We start from the raw sequence: 25,425 nt of genomic DNA, 5'->3' as shown, positions 1-25,425 counted from the left end.
TTTATGGCCACTTGTGCTTGTCTATTTATGTCTGTTATGTTTAGTGTATAATTTATATAATGGACTCCGTACAGTATATTGTTAGGGATATTCACATTTACCATGGGTGCATTAATCCTGGTAATCTGCCCTTAATACCATATGGAATACACCTGTTTCTCATTTATGGACCTAGGGTTCTTCCAGAAGTTGCTAGGGTCCCTTGAGCAATAAGCAATTTGGACCTCTCAGGTCAGTTAACCTGACAACAATTATCTTTTTTGATATGTGTAAGGGTGACATTCTTCCCACTGGCCAGCAATGTAATAGGCTATCTTCCCAATGACCACCACACTAATGTATTGCAATCTGCAGATAAAGTAATTGTAGAAAGGGTTCTGGAAGACCTGAAAGTTATTTCAAAAATAGAACAAAAAGAATTCCCCCGAAAGGCTTTGATGAGACTGGCAGAAAGGGTTGCAGTGCAGTTACCACTAAATGGCCAATGAATGGGGGTGGCAGTGAGCTGTTCACTGCCTCGAGCTGTCAAATCTGCAAGCTCTGGTTCTTTAAAAACCAGTGCTGTGGTGCGAGTGGCTAACTAGTCATTTGTTATTGCAACAGCTCCTGCATTTATTTGAAAGGTCTAAAATGTTGCATGGCATGGAATCTAGGATCAAAAAGCATTAAATATATTTAGGATGTGCAAGCATCATTATCTTTGTTGATTTAATTAATTTCTTGTTTTTTAAAGGATAACTTTTAAACCATTTTAAGGGGTCTCTTTGTTGACCTTCAGCATTCAGTTATATATATCTCCTGGGAATGTATTGGTCCACTAACCAAATATAGGAAACATTTATAAAACAGACTCTAATACAATTAAAGCTAAATTCCAAGCAATCGGCATAATCCACAGTTGATACACATATGTGTGAGTTATCTTACCTGTCAAAGGAGAACAGCAATGAAGTGGTAAGGTGATCATTTCATTCACCTGTCAGCGGTGTTCCTTGTCAGCAGATTTAAATGCAGGATACCCATATGGTTTATGGTTCTGTCCTTCCCAGAATAAGTAGATAGCCACAGTGGGTTATCAAAGGCTGTAAACAAATGAAATGTACAGTATTTATTCTATTCATAAAGCAGTAAATCTGACATTCCCTCAAACATTCCCCGGTGGAAAATATTCCAGGTCCAAGTGTTTCAATGGTAATTATTGATTCTCCACCAGGGAAAGCTTCACGGACTGTCAGATTCACTGCTTTATAGAGCCCTTAATGTTTTTTATGAAATAAATACATAAATGTAATAATTGCTGTATATTAGCCTGTAGTTCGGTATTAACGTTATAAAAGCTGTGTATGATCAATTCTTGTTTCCGTGTTGGAAAATACATCCCAAAAATGAAAGCCTTCTCTACAGTGCATTATTACAAAATGAAGATTCTTTTTTTCACAGGAATTGAAAGAAAATGGGCCAAAAAGAACAAAAGCTTTGAAAAGAGATGATCTGTTTTAGCAGAACATGCATTAGCCATCAGTGTGGCGTATGATTCACTGACAAATGGTGAAAGGCTGTTTATTTGTGACTGACCTGGCCACCTAGCAAGGCAATAAACCTCATCCATAATTGGCTTGATGCCTATTTAATGTATCTTTAAATAGTGCTGTGTAAAATCGATCATCAGAGCTGCGACAAAGACTCAGCCACATCATGCATCCTTTGATGTATAATGCCATTTGAAAATTGCTGCAGCACCTGATGAATAAACACTGTGCCGGATTCTTGTGTTCTGTGTAAAGACTGGCACGTGACTTCTACTGAAAGCGCACAGCTACAAAGACATCCATTTATCCAGTGCTAATAACACTGTAGACTGAATATACAATTAAGCAAGAAAATGTCTCTGTTTATTGACCTGATATGTGTGTGGACAGAGAGAAAGATGAAAAAGACTTTCATTTTTGTTGGGAAAAAAAAGAGTTTTTTTTTTTTTTGTTTTTTTTTTACAGTTTTTCATATGTTAGTTTTTGTCTAGTTCCTGTTTTTTTTTTATAGGGTTATGGTATTGCTTTATACAGCAGCAAACTATGTGATCGTACCCCTATATGAGAATACAACTTTGTATTAATTTATTCCATACACTTTAAATAGTCCTTCTTTGCTTTCCTCAATTCTTTTATGTCTGTCTTTGTTTCCTTTAAGTTAATATTGAAATGTGTTTAGAGTGCTCTATTGTATGTTTCTTTTGTTCATTCTTATTATTTTTATTGTCCCCTAGTATTATTCAGTTGCTAAATACAGCAGTAAATTGTGTGACTGCGATTTTATGATTCACTGGTATTCTTTTTTCCCTTACTTTTTTCTTACTTTCCTTTCAGTTTTACTTTCCTTTTCCCCATCCCTTTACTTTCTCTTCCATTCCTCTCTACTTTTCCTTTCCTTCATTCTCTTTAATTTATTGTCTTCCTTTTAGTGTCCCTTTGTTCTTTATTTTCTTTCATGTGTTCTAACTGCCTTTTTCTTCCTTTCCCTTTCCTTTAATTGTCTTACTTTCCCTTGTATTGTATATATATTGTATATTTCTTTCTTGTTCTTTTTTTCTTACCTTCCATTCATTGCATTTTCTTCCCATCCATCTATTACCTTCCTTCTCCTTTTTTTTAATTACATTTTCTTTCATTTACTTCCCTTACTTTCTGTAATGTGCCTGGGCACACAAATCACAACCAACTCTAGGAAGTATTTTCAACAAGCTTTATTGTGTAATCTAGGTACAGGCTGAGGTCAAACACCTAAGATCAATCCGATAAAGTGAGGTACATGAGGATGAGAAGGAGAAGTCATAGTCAAGGGAAATCTGAAGTCACGGCAGGCAGAGTTCCTGCAATAGTCAATAATTAGACCGGGTTGCTGTGGGTAATAAGTCCTAGTCCGGACGACGCCTTACACTTTCCATGTTTACTTTCTATCCCCTTTCCTTTCACCCACCCCTTTAATCCTTGTTCTCTTTTCCCTCCAATTTTGTTTTCCTGCTTTTTTCCCCTTGTCCTCTCAATCCATTTTTCCCCGTTCCTTTTACATTTTATTATGCAATGTTTAACAGTTGCATGTGGCCACAAATGCATATCTAACATGAATATAGGCAACACAACCCTAACTTGACTGAAGAGTGAGCAAAATTTTGTCTTGTAAATGGGTTCATAATGTAATATATTTTGTTAAACATGAGCACCATAACAAGGGGTGAAGGGTGTGTACAATTTTGATGTTTGTGTGGTTTATGGCTGTGCTTAGTTTTTATTAGATGTGGAATAAAAAGCTTTGACTATAAATATAGTTTGTATGGATGGGTGGTTTGTAATGCTGCTGAGAGGATTTAGGGTTCAAGATATGCAAGTAAAAAAACTAGGAAGGAGGAGGCTGGGATAATAAAGGCTGGTATGGAAGGATGGGTAGTTGGACGGGAAAAAAAATTTGCTTTTTAAAAAATTGTTAGCAAACTTTTTTAGTATATATTATTACACAACAAATACATTCACTGATGACAACTGATAAAAAGGGATGCACAATGTGCATACCACTATATTTAAAATACTTAAGGTAATGCACCAATGGGGAATATTCCTTCCATTATATAAATTATCCAACAAAGGCTCACCAAGATTTTCTTCCCAATGTAGAGGGTTGAGAATCAAAATAACCCAAGTGCAAGGAATCTCTAAATGTTAAAGGTAAATGCTCAAAAAAGTTCCATATACTGAAGTATAATCAGGTGACGCATTTAATGGAACACAGCTTTCTTCTTCAGACTCTTGATCATTTATTCATATTTCAACTAGACTCCATTTATTCGATCCATCCTAGGGTTGCCATTTATCAACTTTGTGTGAAAGGTAAGTCTAAGATCACTTCCCTGCATGAAGTGGCTCTATAGCAATTGGTGTGGCAGGAGTTAAATGACAGATGTCAAAGGCATGTACAAGATCACTCACTTTTTAGGTGTGATGGAAGGTAGTTTAGTGATAGATCTAACTAACCTCAGTTGAAATCAGTCAGTAAATATCAAGTTATCCAAGATCAGTATAAATTTGGCCATGGAGTCATTACAGTTTAACTGTCAATTTCCCATTAGTTATGGTCTGGTAGACTGGAGATGTGACCTCTGATAAGAAGAGCGTGTAGAAACAGAATGTTTTCAAGGTGGCTTTCCAATATATTGAACTACAGAACACTTGTAAGAGGAGAAAGTGTAATTGGGGAAACTTTTTTCTTTTCTAGTTATATTTCTTTTTTAAAAACTTTAATACTTCTGTTTTTCAAACCGAGCTCTCGGTACATCTGCTCAAATGCAGTGCCAGGCTTCAATTAGGAATGGGCACAAAGCCAAACAAAGGTAGATCATAGCAAAGCAAAGAAAGGGAGATATACAGCAACAATAACAAGCCTGTAAACAGGATGAGCTTCTTCTTGAAACTCTTTGAGCAACTTTTCATATACAAGAAATCTTGTGAAAAAAAATTAATTACAGTCTCTTTATTTGTCAAAAAATGAGCATTAATCTCCCCATTTGCAAAACTAATAGCAAGCTGAATGCAATGACACAAGTGGCTTTAATACACTCCACAATAACATTATGGAAATTGGAAAAGCAAATTGACGGCTTGACCTAATGGCCGCTCCCATTTAACAAGGAGATGAATTCAGACATAAAAAAAAGCTTCAGTAATTTGTTATTACTCTTCCCGTGAGTTTAAATGCAAAGCTCGACTATCTGAATATAAATCCATTCATTCTCCAGAGTCCATCAGCTGCTTGCAGAATGTGCTTAAATTAGTTTTTAAAGCCCTTGTTAAATAACAGCTGGTAATTTTATATTTGTCATAAGTTTGGCAACACTAGAGAATTTATAAAATGATCAATGGGCAAATCTTGTGTAATCTGTCAGAAGTAACCTGGAGTTCCTAAACTTGTGTTTTACATGCAATTTATATATATAGTAGAGTGGAATGTGATGTGCTTCTTTTGGGATACAGGGAGCTTAAAAGTATTCCAAAAAATGGGTCTGTTTTTTTTCAGATGGAACTCTGGGCTTGTTGTTTTTTATTTCCTTTATCACAGCAGAATCACTCATACAGGTCTTAAATACTTTGGTTTTCTTTATTGTCATAAAAATTAGTCATAAATGTCCCTAGCTTAACTGAGAGTGTATTTAATGCCAATAAAAAATGTAATACATTGAAGTTTACCAGCCCTTATATGTGGCGGATGCATTAGTCTCCATTTTTTAAAGTTTTGTTATGTTTATTTTTACCTGGTAATCCTAGGGTAACAATTCTTACTATATCTATAGTAGAGAAGCATTGTTACCCCAAGGCTGCGTACATATCTTTCACGGTCCTTTCAAATGACAAAAGACAGAACAATGCATGAACGAGCGCTTTACATACAGCACTGTTCTGCTCTATGGAGAGGGGAGAAGGAAAACAATGGAGTGGCACCCCGCTGTGCTCTTCCCCCTTCACTTTCATTACAATCATTTGTTGTTCGTGGATCCGCCAGGACGGATCCATGAACGAAGAACAACAAGTGCCACATTCTCCTCTGATATCAGCCCTGGGGCGATTGTCATACGAGAATCATGTGTACGTAGCCTAACACAGGAAGATTGTAGGGATTACCTTTCCCTACCTACCTCGACATAATATGGGAGAGAGGAATGTTTTGTAGTCCACAGAGCAAAGCACAGGAAGCATGTTCAGGAAGTTACAAATTCATTGCATTTCTGGGAGGGTAATAGATGGGGATTCTGCTTTTCACAATTGCATATACAGGATTACATAAGAGATTATCATAGTTTAGCATTACTTGTATTAAGGGTATCTGCTTCTACAATGACATTTTGTTATCCCAATGAGTACACTGGTGCAATGCAGATATATTTATGGCCTGTGGTTCTAAATATTAGAAACATCACAGGAATGTAAAAAGTTGAGTTTCTCATTCACAGTCCTTGTGTGCAGTCGCAGAGCAGGTTCAAACAAGTTAATTGAAACAAATGCAATTTTTACACAAGCCTGTGTCTAGCCATTTCAAAGCACAGAAAAGAAAAGGCAAGGTAATATATGCAAAATTGTTTGGTATCTCTTGATATTAAAAGACCCCATGTGTTTTGAAAGAGCACGTATCTTTTAAAGTGTAAATGAGTGCTCCGATAGAAACCCACTTATATAGTTGAGGGAGTATAAAATATAAGTAATTGAACGGTAGATATTTTTTGTTTCTATTATCACAATTGTCATTTCAAAGTCTCATCATAGATGCCGCAGTTAGTTAAATCTTTAGAGAGAAAAACCTAAAAAGAAAACAACAAACACCCCAGCATTAGATAATAAATAGGATAAAATATGAAAAGTTCACAAAAAGAACCCCACAAAATCAAAAAAGGCTGCTAATAAAAAAATAGGACCTTTCCTTGCAAGGCCAGCAATTTGAGATCTTAATACAAGAAGGCATAGAGGATAAACTGAAGGGTTATCTGCCCATTTGCACAGCAGGCTGACCACTCTGTTTTTAATTCGAAAGCACGGTTTAGCGTTGTCAGCCCACTTTCACTAACCAGACCACCAGGCTAGAAGCTTAGCAATAAATTAGCACACTAGGATTTGCTTTGGAAACTGTTTGCAGTAAGACAATTTAAAAATACTGAAAATTGGATTTTATGTTTACACATTTTAAAGTTTCCACTTTTAAACTATACATTAACAAGCTACCATGTAATATCAACTTATAACTGCATTCTCAAGGCATTACACAGTGAGTTAACAAAAACTACTTGGAAACCCCTATTATCTACAGGTCCTTGGATATGGTTACATTCCAGCATTGAAATAGGAAGGAAATGAGTATACTTCAATAAGCACAGCTTGTAACCGGGCAAGAAGCAAACACCAAATAAAGATGATACAATGAACGAGATTCTAGGAAAGAATCCCTTTCTGACCCACTTGGAAATCCATAGTCTTTGTGCAGATATAAATGATGGCAGCTGAAATGTTTGGTCCTTATGTAGTTTAATTACAGAGGAACGACGGGTGAGAATCAGTAGGAAGACAGCAGACAACGTTTCCGCTCAAGCAGCTGGCAAGGATCGTGATGTGAAAATGTTGGCGATGATGCAACATATCTGCTGGCACTTCTGTGTCCATGAACCAACAAATGACACGATACAGCCAAGATGCTGAACTGCCAAAAAAGCATATCAAACATTTTCTCCTCCCTGCCATCCTCCTGTTACTCATCCTGTCCTGGGGACAGGTTGAAAGCAAATGCAGCAGGTCCATCCATTCTTTTTAAGCTGTTAACAAAGTATAGTGAGGCTTATATTCTAGTAATAGTTTTTTTATAACTGGTACAAATCAATTGTACAACTACCAATAGTTCCAGAGTTCAAGTTAATAGATCCATAAAGAGAACATTAAATTCTATATTCAGTTTATATGTTCAGTTTATATGTTGGGGACTCAACATATTTCTACCATGAGTTACCAGATATGCCCATCTGCCATAAATTGACTAATGCTATGGCTAATCAAGGCAACTTTGGTTCTACAGTAGGTGCCAATGTCCTAGTAAAGTCAGCTATATTGGTCAACATGAAACCAAAAGAGGTAGAAATCCTTTACAGTGCTTGAAGGTCCAACCCATTTAAATAAACTTGAATATACTTAAATATTTATGGTATCTAAGCTCTCTGATTTTCTGATTGCCTGTTGCCTATATGCTCAGGTCCAAATTCACCAAAATCAGCATGCATTGGTTAATCTGACTACTATTTCTAACGGTAATTAGCATTATTTTTAATTTGCTAGGGAAATATAATAAAGCCTTCTTTATTTTTTTCTTTAATATAGCTTTTTTGTAAAGAGATCATTGACATAATGGCTGCTTGATCTGGAATGGTGCTGTATGGTTTCTTCACATCAGAACACCCAAGGTGGCAGTGACAGCTGGGATTAAGAGTCACCAAATGCAAGTGAAGGTTGGTGGCTCTGAAAGGGAAAGCATTAAAAAAAAAAATAATAAAATATATATATATATATTGGGCAATCATTTACACTTTGATCACACTGGCCATGGGATTGCAATGCAGTTACTGCTTCCTCATGCAAGTTAACTGCTTGCTGCCATAGGGGAGACACTTCATATAATGTTTCCCCATGACATTACCATAGAGAATGAATGGGGGTGGCAGTTAGCAGTACAGAACCGCTGCCATGTGTCCTGACGTTGGTTCTTTAGAAACCAGTGCTCTGGTTCAAGTGACCGAGTGACTTGCAAGATGCCAACTACTAGGACTCTTGTATTTATATAAAGGTTGCATATAGGACATCCATGTGTTGTCTTTTACATATTATCTTAAAAGTCCTTTGTGTGTGTGTGGACTGCACTCGCTGTCTATTAGTTTAGATACATTATAATAAAACCTGTCATAGAAAGGAAACCAATTTTCATAAGGTTTTCAAATTAATGAGAGCCTGGTTGTGTGTAAGACGCTTTCTTTGTGCATCTGGACCTTAGTTCAATCTGCCATTCTTAATCATATTTTAATTTTCAAATAAATTGCTTTCATTATCCTTTCATTTACAATACCATGTGTGCTTTACTGCTCATTAATGATTGTCGTCTCCTTTGCCGAGACCAGGTTTTTAGCTTGATGTGTGTTATGCTGTAATTAAAAAGGGTGTATAGTTTGTCTATCCTCAAATTATCTTACACAGCTACAAAAATCTTGTAACGTCATATTTATTTACTTGCTTACTTGTACGGAAACAGGGTTTATAAGCGCACTTATCATCATTTTATTTATTAAATCCAGCCTTTATGACAGTGGCTGGGGTTTACTTATTCCAGTCTGTCTGGTTTAACTGTCTTTCTTTAATATTTATTAATATTTATTAATATTTGCAGCTACCCTGTTGTATCTTTTAAATGCAGGCAGACTTCTTTATTAAACACAAGGACCCCACCCACCATCTTTACAAAATCATGTCATAGGTAAAGTTAAACTCCACGCTAAAAGCTAAACACATATATACGAGATGTCTACTCCCTATATTTCTGTCTATCCAGTCCTGAGATTTCAATACCTTTCTCAGTTGCAGTTTCGCTTACAGGTCCTCATAACCCAACCCCATGACTGAACAATAAAAAACATAAGAAGCAGACACATTTATGTTCTCTTGCAGACAGTTCATCCATTGTTACTTACCAAGGTCAACACCATAATTATTTTTGCTATTCCAAAACAGTTTTGCTTCCCCAAATGCAAGTAAAATCATAACTGCACATAGGTATTTGGCACTGAATCCCATTCATCCAATCTTGTGACACACTTGCAAGGTATCCTATCCAGAATGGAGCCTCCTCAAAGACTTCAATGGAAATAAGCAATATACCATGTTCTGGGACTCCCAGCCAGGGACTGCATAATTAAACATCAGTGGCATACCAGGGAGTCAGTTTTTTTTATCTGTCCTCCCTAAAAAGGAGAGAATGAACTGTGCATTGCAGCTGAGTTGACCCTTACAGACCAGATTTAGGTAAATATACTTGTACTGATACATTTTAATGACTACGTAACTGGATCAAATGTTGTTCTTTTTAATCTGGGTGAAGTTTATCTTTATATTATTTAGTTCATGTTTTTTTTTTTTATTTGCCCCCCACTAAAAGTAACCTGTACTGAGAAAGTATGTAGACTGTTATTACTAAAGGTTTCATTTGGAAATTTGGAGTCTTCTCTGCTATGTCAGTCTAAAGACTTCAGTGCTTTCTAAATACTGACCCAGCATCAATTATCCAGTTCTGACTTACAGACATGGTCACATATCTATTCTGGTTACTGACAGTAAAGGGGCAGTAAAATGTTACCTTATTTTAGTCTCATTAACATTTCTAAAAATGTAAATTATTTATTTCATTTGTTCATACACTACAAAATTGTGCAATTACAAACATCTGTGACCATAGATGGTGGTGTGGTCAACTAGGCTTGGATGGACACAGAATCTTGGCCTGGCCAAAGTTCTTCTCAGTAGCTGCAGGTTTTCCCCTTTTAGTGAATTACACATGAGGAAATTAAGGTGGATCGTGACATACAGCCTAAGACCTGCTTTTTATTAAGCAAGGATTACTTGCAGAGTGAACAATTCCAAAGGAACCAAAGGGCTTGAGAATGTGAATATGAATGCAGGAATACATTCCCAATGTGGTACAATATACAGCAGTAGAAAATTGTCATAAAAAACGCGGTCCCTAATCTCCAGGTATCTGACTTTGCTTAGGCTGAGGTCATTTGTCTACTGCAAATCCTTCACTGCAAGTGAAGCATTTTGTAGTCACATCTTCCTCAGTGATCACTGCAATACTTTGTAAAATGTTGCTTGGTGAGAGCCTACAACAAGATCAGATCAGTGTCAGACTTTTGCGAACACCAAAAAGCCAAGAACTGAACAGACACCATGAATTATATGATTGTGCCATCTCCAAACCAGGATTTCTATACCCAATTGTCCTTGATTTGGATGGAATGTCCCAATTTGAGATCCAAATTCCCATTTCCTCCTCAGTAGTAGTATTTTGCACCTTTCATCCAGCTACATCAAGTACAGGTAGTCTCCAGGTTACATATGAGATAGGGACTGTAGGTTTGTTCTTAAGTTGAATTTGTATGTAAGTCAGAACAGGTACATTATTTTATTATATGCAGTTAGGACAGATGTTTGTCTCAACACATTATTAGGCAGTGTGGTGTCAGTTACTGTAAAAAATCCTCACTGTGAGCTAATCATAAACAAACCAAAAAAAAAAAAAAAACTTTATGGAGCCTAGACATTTATAAACTTCTGTAGCAAGATGTGCTTTGATATGCAAAATGAAACACGTGCAATAATTGTCGTTATAAAGGATCTTTCACGATCCTTTCCAACGACCAAGGACTGCACGATGCATGAACGATTGCTGTACATACAGCACCGTTCTGCTCTATGGAGAGTGGAGGGGGAGAACGACGGAGCGGCACCCTGGTGCTTGCTCTCCCCCTTCACTTCCATTAGGATCGTTTGTCGTCCATCATCCGTGGACCCACCAGGACGGTCGTTCAGACGGATGACGGGTGACAGGATGGATGACGGGTGCTGTACACATGCCAAATTCTTGTCCGATATCGGCCCTGAGTCGGTTATAGGACGAGAACCATTGGACATGTGTACCCAGCCTTTGGCTTACCCCCTAGGATCACTTACAACCTCAGCTGTGCTTAGCAAAAGATTTCTTCTGCAAGTCATGCAAACCACCCCCTGCCCCCTCCAGCCTCCGTCCTGCACACAATGAGCAGGGAAGCACGTTCATATCTAGGAGGCGTCCCTATGTTGGATGTCCTTAACCCGGGGACTACCTGTAGTGAAAAAAAAAGAACAAACCACTTGTTGGTGCCTTTTTTTTTAAATGTGTTTAATGATCTGAAAAATGGGTGTGTCCATCACCTACATACTTTGAAGTAAAAAGTGTCCCTCTTCTCTATCTCTAAAAGTTGGGAGGTTTCTATTATGTGTTATGCATGGATATGTGGAGTATGCATTTTGGCCCAGGAAGTTTCTGATGACCCTCACTAAAGGTGGATGAAGGCATTGTCACAGAGAGAGCCATAATCTCTGGAGTGATAAAACTTACCTGTACGTTTTGCACTTTATTGCTACAGGTCCATTTTAAATTAAGCTTGCGGATGCAAAGTAGAAAAACGTAAAACTAAAACATCAACATTTTCATCCTTGTAAATACCTCAGTAGTTCATTTTACTTACAATCATTTGTACTGTTCCTTTTTTGCAGATTTTGTTTGATGTTTCACTTTTTATCATGAAAAGCCATTAAATACCTCTTTAGTAATTATATAATACAAAGATGAGTGGCTGCACAATATTGAAGTGCTAATAAATGCCTTCACGCTACAGAAACTCCAGACAGATTGGATGTAAAATCTATTACAATTTTAAATCGTGTTTTTTTCCTGTTTTGTTTCATTTATGATAAGAATTTATTCAATATTTTGTAAGTGTTGATGAAAGAGAAAACTGGCTGAACAACCTAATCTGCTGAAATTACTTACCTATTCCTAAGTATGTTTTAGCTTAAAATGATTTTAAGGCAGATATGTAAAAAAAACAAAAATCTTAATTAAATACAAATATTTATTTATTTAAAAATCAGCAAATGTATTAAAAATGAGGTAGTACGAGAGCCAATCAAGAGTTCTTTATTCTTCGGAGCAAGGAGGTGACCTGGCTGTAGTCTTAAAGCTGAACTGAACCCAGTTCATTGTGGGCGCTGTCATCTTCTTCCTTCTTCTCTTCCTTGTTCCAAACTTCAGCCATCTTGATTGACATTGCCTGTCTATTTCTGCAAAAAAGCCCTGCCTGATCGCAAATTTTTAAAATAAAACTTAACTTTAGCTTTACTACAGCATTAAACCAGGCCCAGATCAATACAGGGAGACACCATGATATTCTGCGTTTTAGGGAACGATAAAAGAGGACAAGAGCCGAACATTGAGAAGTGGCTGGCATTCAGATGTATATTTGAATATGTAAATACTTTCAAATAAAGCATAGAATTGAGACCAAAAAAGTTGATGAATCTAGTCAGATCATGAAAAGATGACAGCAACCCACTAGAAAAGGTGCCTTGCGAAGTGGGTGCTGAAATGTTTGAACAGTGATCAGAAGAAGGAACGAGTTGGAGTATCCAAAGCTGTTTTGGCCCATTTTGAAGCTGCATAGGACTTTTTGGCTAGGTTAGTAACTGAGGAAACCTGGTTCCACATCTATGATCCTGAAACCAAGGAACCGTCAAAGGAATGGCACCACAGCGGGTCTCCACGGCCGAAGAAGTTCCAAACCCAGAGGTCGGCCAAAAAAGTCATGGTGTCCGTTTTCTGGGACAAAGACGGTATTCTGTTGGTGGACTACCTACCTCAGGGCAGTATTTTTCTAACCTCCAGAAGCAGGTGAAGGAGGCAATTAGGACGAAACGCCGTGGAAAGTTGACCAAAGTGATCCTTTTTTTGGGGGACAATGCACCTGTGCACACGTCCAACGTTGTTGCTGCCAAATTGAACATCTTGGGATTCCACTTGGTCTACCATCCCCCTTGCTCACCTGACCTGGCCCCTTTGGTCTATTATCTGTTCCCGAATTTGAAGAAACACCTGAAGGGGCAAAGTTTTGAGGACATTTCTGACGTCAAAGATGCTGCTGAAAGCTGGTTTGCGGCCCAACCAAAGGACTTTTATTTGAACGTCTAGAAAAGCTGCAACTATGCTGTACCGAATGCGTCAGTCTCAGGGGGGAATATGTTCAATAAATGTGTTATTTCATAACTCTGACCCTCTTCTTTCTGGGCAAAGCCAGGAACTTCTCAGCACCCCCTCGTAATCCAGGCTACCTACAATCGGCCTGTTTTATTAAAGCTCTCTAAGGCTGAGGACGATACCCTTTCATCAGGGAAGCTGGGTGATCCAGCAAACCTGGAATGGATTTCTTAAAAGTAATTTGCTATTTGTCAGCAAAAGTTTTCAGTCCTGGACTAAATCCATTCTAGGTTGCTGGATTACCCAGGTTCACTAATGAAAGTGTATCCTCTTCAGCCTTGGGGAACTTTAATAGATCAGGCCCAATGACTTAAGCAGGAGGCACGCCGCTGTGTGCTCCTCTATATTATATGAGAGCAGTCATACCCACTGAATTAAGTGATGTACCACAGCATATTGCTAACAAGGGAACCCCAATACACCGGCTATTTGTTTGCCCAAGATGATCACGTCTTGGGCAACAGCCATCTAGTGCGTGTGCATAGCTTTACATTAAACTTTCGGACTACTGCAGATATTGGCAGGTATAAATTTAGCTAGAATGGCAATTTGGTGGATAATAGAAAAATATATAGTAGTCATAAAGAAACCAATAGAGTGCTATAGACAGCTCCCCTCTACTTTCCTTCTTCTAATTCTCTGACCCTTTGTGTTTTAGTTCTTTATGGCTTCTTATTTGACTTTGTGTATAAGGTCAGGCAGGCAGTGAACAAAGCACTTCTTCCAGCACACAAGGAGAAGTGAATTGTTAGACCTTTAAACATGATATTTAAAATGAAGTCTATGGGGAGTTTTTTTCCATAACTTCTATTTACTCTGTAAATGTTATAGTTCTCTAGATTACACATTTATGCTTGCATTCTCTGACTATTCATATCGTATCTGAGTTCCAGAGAATAAGCTAGTTTGAGTTTTTTTATTCTAACTTTAGTAATTATTAGCATTACGAGACAATGGATTTCATGTTTGAAGAATTTGCAGAGCTGAAATCTCAGAAAGCAATTGTACCTTTATAGTTAACTATTGTTTTTCTGAGTTGAAACTAATAATTTATGAGCATTTTTATGATGTTTAGAAATTGCAGTTAAAACAGCGGCGGAGAACTATCATGTGTTAAAATCCACCTGAATTTGTAAGAAGACAAGAATAAATATGGCAAAACTTACTCAGCACTGCACAAACTTAAAAATGCTGTACTTTTCTTATTTCTTATCCATTAGTAATTTGAAAGAGTGGTAAAATAATGCCAATAGTTTAGTGGTAGGTTGATGCTGCTAGGTTGAATCAGCTCTGGTTCCTAATAACTTACAGCTAGCCCAGTCCTAAAATCTCCATTTTCCCAGTTTTTACAAACCATGAAATGGGAATTTCACTTCCACCATTGGGAAAGAAATGACAATGTTGTTGCCATCTATAATGTTGAAGAAAGGGAACAGAAAACATAAAGAAGGAATGATATGAGAAATTGGGGAGTGACTGAATCCACAAAGGAAGTGAGGGAGATTCTAGATGGCAGGAGAACCATATGTAAAGCTTTAAAAGATATTTGTACCTTGTAGTAACCAGATGTATCCCTCCACAGTATCTTCTTAGTTTACCTTCCTTTTATTTGGGACACAGGTAGGCAAACGATAGACTCGTGTAAGGCTGTATTCTGTGGCCAGAGAGTTGATGCGGAGATGTCCATGGGGCTGTAATGTGCAGGTACATCTACTATGGCATGGAATGTGAGGAATGTAACCAAAGAAGTCACACTAGACATCTGTATCTCAGTAAATATAACTCTATAAATTGGGAATGAATGTGTATCCTGTACAATAGTTACTTACTGACAATTCCTATATTGGAGAGCATTATTTTATCATACATTTTCAGGAAATATATTTAAAGCAGAACACAAATAAAAGTTTTTTGTAGAAGTTGGAGTTCTGCTTCTAAGGCATACTAAAATTTGTAAAAATGTAGCACAGTTTTTGTGTCCTACATTGGATTGGAAAATAGGACTCCCCATGGTAAAAATCTATTTTAACACTGGTGCAATATAAAATATTATCATGCTCACTGAATAAAATGTGGGAATGCATACAAATGTAAAACAAGAAAATTTAGCTAACGTTCAAAAGTATCCTGGTAAGCTGAATATGAACTTCTTCTTGTGTAATATGCCGTTTTAATTTGATTCGGCACATAACCATAAAAATCACAGTTTCTGTCATTGTCTGCATAGTGAAAGGAACGTTATGACATAAGCTGCTCTTCGTTACTTGGCAACAGTTGTTGAGCGGAGCTGATTGAAGAGATTAGCTGACATAGATAAATGTTCTATTTCCACCCTGCTGCCTGTCTTCCTATTCCTAAAAGACCGCAGTAAATGTGACTGACGTTACGGGTTTGGTTAGGAAAAAAAAAAAGCTTGCCGTAAATTGTTTCCGATCAATCTAACTTCACTGGATTTTTGTATTCATCAGGGGTAACCATTGTAAAGTCCCTGGACAGGCACAAGGTGTTAAATTTCATACCAGAAGAGAATGTAATGATTTGTGTTAGACCTTTGATTGGCTCTCTTTATCAAAAAATGAAAAATTTCATTAAAAATGGCACCAGTGCTGACAAAGCATAGCATAGGGAACAGTGCAAACTTCGAACATGATCTGTTTGGATGTCCCCTATTTGTTGTGCCCCATTTACTGACTTTTTCCTTTTAATTTCCCCTGGTATTAACATTAGAGGCAAGTTAAGACTAGCTTTTAATACTTACCTAGTCATCCACCCACTTTATGGAACGCCACTGTATTAAATAGATACAAGGACTGGGCATCTCCAGCTGTGTTGAATTCCTGGTCCTCTGCTTCACTCAGTACATGGATCCATTAGTTCACTGTTGTTTCCTTTTGTGGCATAGAGACTGGCGGAATGTTCCGCAGGATATTAAGGGGGATCGGGACTTTGACACATCTGGGTATTTTAGTTTTTTGAACTTTTTATGCACTAATATCTTTGAAATACAGCAAAGTACAGCATCACAAGTGGGCAGCGAAGTACATATTAAATGCCTGCCAAGTTTTGCACAAGTTTTTTTTTTCTTCTATTAGCATTTCAAGTCATTTGAAAGTCACTATTATAAGAACATTAACATGCTATATGAGATTTGAATGATTTAGTTTAAATATATTTTAACACTTGTTAGAGCAGTGGCTTGGCCAGGACACTAGCCTAACATGAAGCTAAAGTCACACTTTGATAAATAGATGATCAGGCAGATTCAAAGAAAACCCAGAAAGGAAGCAGGGAGTACAATGACCCAAATAAATTCATAAAATATCAAAAATCAAAAAGTTTATTTTGCTAAAAGTAATTAAATCAAGACCTAATATGGCAGTAACATACTACATGTGAAATCACAAAACAAATGCAACGTAATATCAACATCAAAACAAAATGTAAAGCACCATACCAAAATCAACTAAGATGGGACAAGTATGTTGGCGATACCAGTATTCAGGTGATATTTGGAAATGCCAACGTGTTTTTCAGGACAAGCCTGCTTATTCAGGGGAAATATGACTTTTCAACTAATCCTTCCTTGGGTATACTGTTTTAAACCGTTTTTCTTAAATTTTGTATATTTTAGGGAGGTAGGATTTAATATCTTGGAGAATCTAAATATGATAAATCTAAATATGATCAGGCAGGTGGGTATTGCAAAAAGCGACAGATGATGTTCCTTCTGTAATAATCTGTTTTGCTTGATAGTGGGGAACTATCAAGCTGAGTTGAGTATGCAGAGTTTGTAGGTAGTTGCCAGGGAAATCCAGAAAACCCAGCTTCCCTTGCATGTGCAGGGAATGAATGAACTAGGTGTGCAGGACTTACGTTGCCCTGGCATGGCCAATCAAGTTGGTCGAACATCGTAAAGAAGCAGATGAAAAGAAAGAGGATAGTGGCACCCTTTGCAAGAACGGGGATAGGTGAGTAGCAAAGGTTATGTTCTGCTTTAATGTAGATTGTATGCTCCTCCCTAGATTTGTATGGGTTTCCTCTTACATTCCATAAACATGCTTAATTAGTTTCTTCCCAAAAAGTAAAAAAAAAAATTGGCCTATTATTATGTTGATATATAAGCATAAATAAAGCCCGGTGTAATATGTCGGCTCTGTGTAAATACAAGTTAATCAAATAAAAACACACTAATTTTTGTAGCTACCACATAATTGTATTTGTGTTCTTTAAATATCAGCCTGGAATTTAAAATGAATATATATATGTCAAAGTCTCTAAAAGCATGATCAGTGTATATCTCAGCTTTGATTTATATTTTAATCCACGCCTTATTTAGCTTTAAGTTCCATTTACCTGTTTGAGAAAACAGGGCACTGGCCAATGGAGCATTGTAGTGTATTACAGTAAATGTAAGTCATATTCACTGCCATATTGCTTTCTTTATTGTTTCATTTTGTAAAGTAGAAATAATGACTGCTATAATTACTAAGTGTATGTGTGTAATTAAGCCATCATCTTTTCTTAGTATGGCTCTGCAAAATTCCAGTAAAAGCTGCTTTTTGCCAGCTGTTCGGTGATCACTGTACACACAGATCTTTATAACAAAGAGAACGGGTAGTTGCTGGAGAACGGGTAGTTGAGTTGCTGGAGCCTTTTGTTTGAAAAAATGGAACATAATCTAAAATGTGACACCACCTCTGCACACATTGGAAGCTGCTTTAATGAGGGATGCTCCAAATAAAGGCCAGTTAGGAGTTAATTAGTAGGTACTCTTCAGAATGTGCTGGGGAGACTCATGGCATATGACTAAATGAGACATTGCTATCTTATTGTATTTAGCACTAGCTTTTATTTTCAGGAAAATGCATGTGAATTGATAATAATGTTAGCCTCCCTTTGTGACTTTAAAGACCAATTCCTGGCAGGCTATTTGAAAAGTGTCCTCACTATTGCCATACACTGGCAATTTGTTTTAAAAAGCAACCACGCATTGAACCATGTTCATTTAACCATGTTCATTTAAATTGGCAGCACCACATTGCACATAGATGTAGAGCATGATGGTTTTTGGAAATCATAGTACAGAAATGCACAGCAGTTGGCCCATGTATTGTGCTCCAATATGTTGCATTTAGATGCCACTAGCCTGTGTTTTTGACTGTTTTCCTAAAAGTTGGGTCACAATACAGGGGCAGCCACCCATCTACAGCTTCATTTCACCCAGTATTAAAAAAATTGTGGGGAGAATACTGATGAATTGTGAACCAGTGTGCTATGTCATGCATTTTATTGTTAGTGTAAGGCTTTAGTGGGAATGAGGCCTAAGTTTACTTTTTCTTAATGTATACTGTAAATACTCAGGTATAAACTGAGATTTTTTTTGCCCCGAATTGCCAATAAAGAAAGAATCCCTGTTTATACCCAGGTCATACCAGTAGATGGCACTGTCTGCTCATGTCAAGTACATAACAACGTCTGTTGGAGGCATGCAGTTTAATGCTAGGTGTTGGTTACTTTACATGAGGACACTTTGCTTTGTACTGGCAGCCAAGAATAATGCACAAAAGATCATTTAGGAGCAAGTGAACCATCATAACCAACTCAAAAGTGCAACATAATTTAACCTGTAAAAAAGGGAGCAAATGTACAGAATGAGCTCATGTAATTTAATTTTTCCCCCTTTTAAATAAATCTTTAAAAAATAACAAACAATGAATGTAATTCACAATAATTTAAACAGAATTTCTATTGATTACTGTTTTAAATGTTAGCAGTAATAGTCACAAATATTCCTGTATTACCTAATTGTTCCTATTCTCTGATAAGAATTAGTACCTTGGTTTACATTCATATTGGTTTATATTCGAGCATATCCGTAATGTCAAATTTTATTTAAAGAAAATAATGACTTATGTCTGTATGTTGAACTTTCTCATGGTAGCTTTAAGATGAAATTGGCATTTCAGTGGATGTGCATATTCTAACAGGTATGAGGAACTGAACCCAAAGTAATCCTATCAGACCTAGTTGATATTACATTTAGGTAAATGCGTGTTTAAGAATGAAGAACTTACGTGTATTAATTATCTTGCATGGAGCCATCTATGTTCAGGTATTTTGCAGGATCAGCATCTATTTCCTGAAGCAGGATGCTGGCTCAGAGATGACACAATCTGGTAAATCCAGGTGTCTGTGCAGTTCTTGGCTCAGTTCACAATCTTTTTAAAACAGATCAGCTATCTCATTATGTGATTTGCTACATAATTAGATTGTTCTAGTCTGATCATTGTGGAAGAAAAGACTGTGTAAATGCTTCTTACCTATACAAACCTTCCTTCTATTAAAATAAAATATTTTACCTAATATTCAAACCCCCATTAAGTAGATTCCTCTGGTTTTTGTTTAGGTGAATATGGTTGGAGGGGTGAAGAGGATAATGAGCATTAGATGCATACAACTTTATAGTTTATCATGATTATTTAGGAGTATTTAAATTATTTTCTCCCTAAAATTTTCTATGAATCTAGCGCTGATGAGGTTAGTTAATCATTCTATTAAATTATTGCTTTACCTCATTTTTTTTTAATGGTTTTCAACACATAATCATTTCTCCGGTAAATTCTCAGCCTGTTCTTTTTCATTTATTTGTGCCGCCAGGAAACCAGCAGAATTCAGATATGAAAAATAATACATTTTTTGTCACATTCACAGCAATCAACAGACCAAACAAATACCAATTAAATTCTGCAGCTACATTATCGGCGCTCTGAGATACTGTATATCTTCCGCATACACACTCAGGAGTCAGGGATTTATATGCCTCATGAATGTTAATGTTTGATCAGATGGAAGATTGTATACATAACGCCAGCTGAAAATAAAATCAATCATGTGCTTTCCCTTCATGTTATTCTCCATGTTGCCTATTAATCAGAAGTGCTGAGTAATGGAATATAACATGTGATTACATGCAGCATATGTGTGTGAACATGCTTTGAAATATGCTTTTTTTTTGTCTCCAATGCAGACGGTGTGTTTGGGAGATGTCAGAGACGACCGGTGATAGACGTATTCAAGTACGAAGTTTCACCTCCTGTTGTGCAGCGTCTAAGGAGCATTCTTCAAAAGCTCTCCCATAGAGGTAACCGGCTCAGGCTTTTGTTTAAAGGACAGCTATTATGATCCACCAACCATATGTAGTTTATTAAAGCAGAAGTCCAGGCAGAATAAAAAAAAAAAAAGAATGAATGTATTTATTAAACATTAAAATGAAAGGGAACTCAAAAATGAAAGATTTGCTTTGTCTTTGGGAATATTTAGTAGTGTTACTTGTACAAAAGCTGTAACCTTTTACCTTCATTCTTCTAAAGTTTGTCCTTATATATACCTGCTGTATACCTGCAGTGTGAGATTTAAGGCTACGTACACACGTCAAATGATTCTTTTCCAATTATCGCTTCAGGGCTTGTATCAGATGAGAATCTAACGTGTGTACAGTGCTCGTCCGACGTCGTTCATGGTTCCATCCTGGTGGATCTACGAACGATCGCAATGCAATGTTTGTACAAAGCTTGTTCATGCATCTGTAGAGGTGGGTGGTGTTATAGAAACCTCCCTTCCCCCTTCCACTGTGTGAGGAGAAAGCTGTGGACTCAGAATGCGATCCTGTCAAGAACAGAATCAGAGCTCTGTTTCTATATGGGGACAAATGTGGATAAATGAAGTGACTTGACTTGGGACTCGACTTGGACTTGAAGGGTGATGACTTAGTCCAACCTCTGGTCTGAACACAGAAGTACTGCAGAACAGTTCTCACATGTGCAGTTAAACCTTACTTGTCTGGAGTCCAGTTTTCAAAGTATCTTCTTTCATACATATCTGTATATTAATTTTGGCCATTACCATACATTGTACAGTAACAGAGAGCTCTTTTGTCAAAAAGTGTGGAATGCTTGTGCTTTTCATTCTGTTAGTACCAGTAGAGTCTTGGTTGTTTCCTGGCTTCTAGTGAGTACCTATCCATGCCTGCTCATTCTGATGTACAAGAAGGTTGTCCAAAGTGGGTAAAGCTATTTCTATTGGTATTTATATGTTTACTTTCACATTAAAATAAATTTATTAAAAAGGTGAATAACTTGAATATACAGTAAAGCTTAAAGCATATGTCAAGGGCAAAAAGGCATGAAGTTCAACATACTTAATAAAAACAGGAGCCCATAAGGACACTTAGGGCTTGTGTACTCGGGCTCTTGTTTGTTTACGAATGACTTCTCTCCCCATACAAGCAGAATAATTCAGAGGAGGTCAGATTCTGGTCAGAAGGTGGTCATATACTGGTCATATACAATTGTCAATAAAATATACATTTTCTCAGCATCATCTCAAATTGACAACAAATGTAAGATGAATGCACTTAAAACAAGCTGAATTTGCCCATTGACACAAACTTATATTTCTTTGGCCAACAAATGCTTTACATTGCGTTTACTACATCAGGAGTACAATGTATCACATAATTAGTGTAAATTACAGCTATTGTAACCTAAAATAACCACTCAATTTAGGATATAGATCATATTGTCTTTAACAATGATTTTCACTGGAGGGAGAGCCTACAAGTCTTTGATATACTCTCAGGAAAGTGTGAAAGTGTTGTGCAAAATACGACACGCATTTAAAGGTTGCTTTAGGTATGTAGAAGATTATTATGTACCTAATTAAAGTGGATTATTTTCCCTTTCAAGGTGCCCTTCAGTTAGAATTGTAAAGGAGTTTTGGATGCAGAGAGGGCATATATACTTATAATAGTATACTAATCCATCCCATGTTTCCTTTTGTTGCTAATCTAGTGATTTGGGATCTCCTTTTGCTTGTCTGCTTGTAATGCCAGTCAGGTGTTCCCAAACACACCCACAGTATGATCAAGAAAGCTTTCATGTATTGAAAATCTGATGTATCAAATCAAAGTTGGGTTGCTTTAAAACATCAACTAGGACTCATTCACATTTGTCTTTGAATCTGATTGGTATGACATCAAGCAGAAAGAAAAGAAATGAAACACAATGGCCTTAAAAAACGCTGATCCACATGAGCAGAAACACCACCCAAATGTAAATGGAGTATTATGGAGAATTCTGAACATAAATATCAGCTACACTTTCTTGTGGCTCATTGTACCATTTTAGATAAATACCACCAACGACAAGGATGGAATTCAACTAAAGTCTATGTGGCTTCAGAATACATATGCAAAGTTGAAGCAATCACATGAGAAAAAGCCCAAAGTCAAAGACTGTCATATGTTTTATTATGTGCAAAAGACCCCGCTTGATACCCAAAATGTTGTCATTCTATGTATTCATCTGGATAAACAGAATCCTTGCATTTGATCAATGTTTCCTAACCGGGTTTCCGTGGATCCCTAGAGCTCCTTCAGAGCTTCCTAGAGAATCCTTGAGCAATATGAATCTCTCAAGTCAGTTTTGTTGATGCCAAAATTTTTTCTAGCATTTACTTCTGACTGACCGGCATGGTAATGCAGTGATCCCCCATTAAAGCCAGGCACAACACCCACACTTTTTAGAAACAGCTGATTTTGTGTGGTTATGTTGGGTCTCAATACAAGGACTACCATCAACCTACAACTTCCTCCCAACCCAGCTTAAAAAAATACTGGGGAGAACACTGTAATGTAATGTGAGCTATAGATGTATAGTAACCATGGAATAGGTTCTCAGAAGACCTAGAATTTTTTTCAAGGTTCCCTTCATATTCAAAATGTCAAGAAACACTGCATTGGATAATAGGTTGTAGGTGTGCTGGCTACATATATTGTTCAATGGTAAACCAATTGCTGACTTTTATGGAGATGCATTTCCGTTTTTGTGTGGAAAGGCAAGTATTTTTACTGGAAAAAAGTACAAAGGGCCAGAACGAAGTGTGTTTATTTTTTAATGTTCGAACATAAATTCTGAATAGAGGGATCTAAGCACATTTGCAGTGTTTGTTGAATAGTATAAGCAGCTCATTGACTTATTTCCCTTGTCATCTTGAATTGTTCTTTTATGTTTATCCAAGACAAATAAAATGAAAATATAGAAGTAAATGTTATTTAACCAACCTGATATTTTGATATCCTACATAGATAGATAAAACCAAAATAAAGTTGTCTGGCTCTATGAACGTTCCTTCTGCTGAATTGTATTCAGTGGATATAGAAACTTGCCAAAAAGTATGACTTCTGTTAGTCTCTAAACAACCAAAATATTAATGTGCGCCAGGATCATCTCCCACTTTGACAAGTGCAACCTTTTACTGCAAAAACAACATCAAACAAACTCAACAATCCTGGGAATAATCAAAGAGCAAAAGGAAATGGATGCTTGCCAGCAGATGGTGAAGTATAATTAATTCCACGATGAGACAGATCATCACATTCATCAAAGTAACAAAGTGATAGTTGGAAATAAAAGATATGAAAGCATTAGTTGCATATCGTACTTATAGTGTCTTTAATGTACAAGTCTATTATGGGTTGTTCGGCATTTTACTAAGCACGAAGTCATATAGCATTTATCAAAGCTTAAGTACACTTTTTGTACTATCATTCATGCAAAGAAATTGATGGCTGTCTCAATGCAATGATCAAAAGCATCATATAGCTGCACAAATCGAACAGATAGATTATTTGTGCTTAACACTACTGAATATTTGACAATTGCATAGTATGGACATATGGACCAAATGATTGTCTTTTACGCGTTGAGCATTAAAGGGAGATTCGGTTGGAACAATAATTCAAATTTACATGGTTACAGGTAAGGTGAAAAAAAAAAAAAAAAAAAAGTAACAAGTTTTAACCTCTCACCATAGAAAAACAGAAACTAGATTTCTAAATGTTGTTCCAAAAGGAATGTGAAAGACCCGGAGCACCCACTGCAAGAATTGTATGTGGCCAAACTTTGCTTATGTTGGGGAGAGTTGTATACAGCTGTATACACTGCAAACATTCCGTTTTTGTACCCATAAAATATGCTTTAAAATGGTGCCACAACAACTCTAATGGTTTTCCTACCAGTACCTTACCTTCACTGGGTGTGGAATTAGTAACAGAAATTCAGTTTCCAATAAAGCCCAATGAGGTATTACATAACTGGGAATATATCAGACTGGTTCTTGGTTTGCCTCTTGCAGGTCAGTGTTTCTGGAAATGCCCCTGCCACACACCTCATTGGGACGTCTTTAGGTGGTCTTAATGAATTTGCCCTGTTCTTTCTAGTCCAGTAAGCCTGACATGTAGTTTTCTGCTGTCTTCCTCACTGCCCTTGCCTAGACCAGGCTTATTGTATTTAGCTTTTGTGTGATTGGCCTGGGGCTGTGTGAGTCTGTGGAAACAACAAGAGCCAATGAGGACTTTAGACATCAATCACAGCAGTCCCCAAGTTTATATTAGGGGAAGAGGCTCTTTCTCATGTGCTGCTCCTCCTTCATGAACGCATAGACATTTTTTTTGTAATTTATATTCCCTACATGTGGTGACCCACAAAAAAATGCTACCCATACTTTATAAAACTATGGTATAGAGGAAAGAAAAATAATAACCAATGGGCATCTAGGTACACTATTTTCCATTTAGCAAAATAGCAGCATCTTTTTTGACCTCATTGTTTATTATTGTTGGATAAATTCCTTGACTGAATAAAATCTTATTATATTTAGTAAATTTATCTTTAGGTTTGCTGGTATTGATGTTTCCATCCTACATTAAGGTATTGCTCTATGTAGCCACATATAATACATAGTTACATAGTAAGTCAGGTTGAAAAAAGACATAAGTCCATCCCAAGTTCAACCGCTGGGAAAAAACATATTGCAGATATAAAACCTTATGGACAAAGTTGGTCCCAAGGAAGGCAAAAAAAAAATCCTGGTACAGTTTGCTGCAACAGGGAAAAAAAAATCCTTCCTGATTCCATGAGGCAATCAGATGTTCCCTGGATCAACAGCCTTTTATCT

General features: G+C 36.9%; 1 protein-coding gene across 1 annotated transcript in view; it reads left to right on the top strand.

Annotated features, from left to right (window-relative positions):
* Positions 1 to 25,425, top strand: part of PTPRN2 (protein tyrosine phosphatase receptor type N2) — a gene marked incomplete in the record, with an annotated part of 519,721 nt that overhangs the window by 112,804 nt on the left and 381,492 nt on the right. The window contains 1 exon segment of the mRNA XM_072412607.1: positions 20,438 to 20,551. Within this exon segment, the coding sequence (XP_072268708.1) occupies positions 20,438 to 20,551 (114 nt within the window).

This window comes from Pyxicephalus adspersus, chromosome 5 (genome assembly GCF_032062135.1).
Source record: "Pyxicephalus adspersus chromosome 5, UCB_Pads_2.0, whole genome shotgun sequence".
NCBI classification, from domain to species: Eukaryota; Metazoa; Chordata; class Amphibia; order Anura; family Pyxicephalidae; genus Pyxicephalus; species Pyxicephalus adspersus.
Note: the sequence above shows the minus strand (reverse complement) of the source record. Positions and strands in the feature narration are given on the sequence as shown.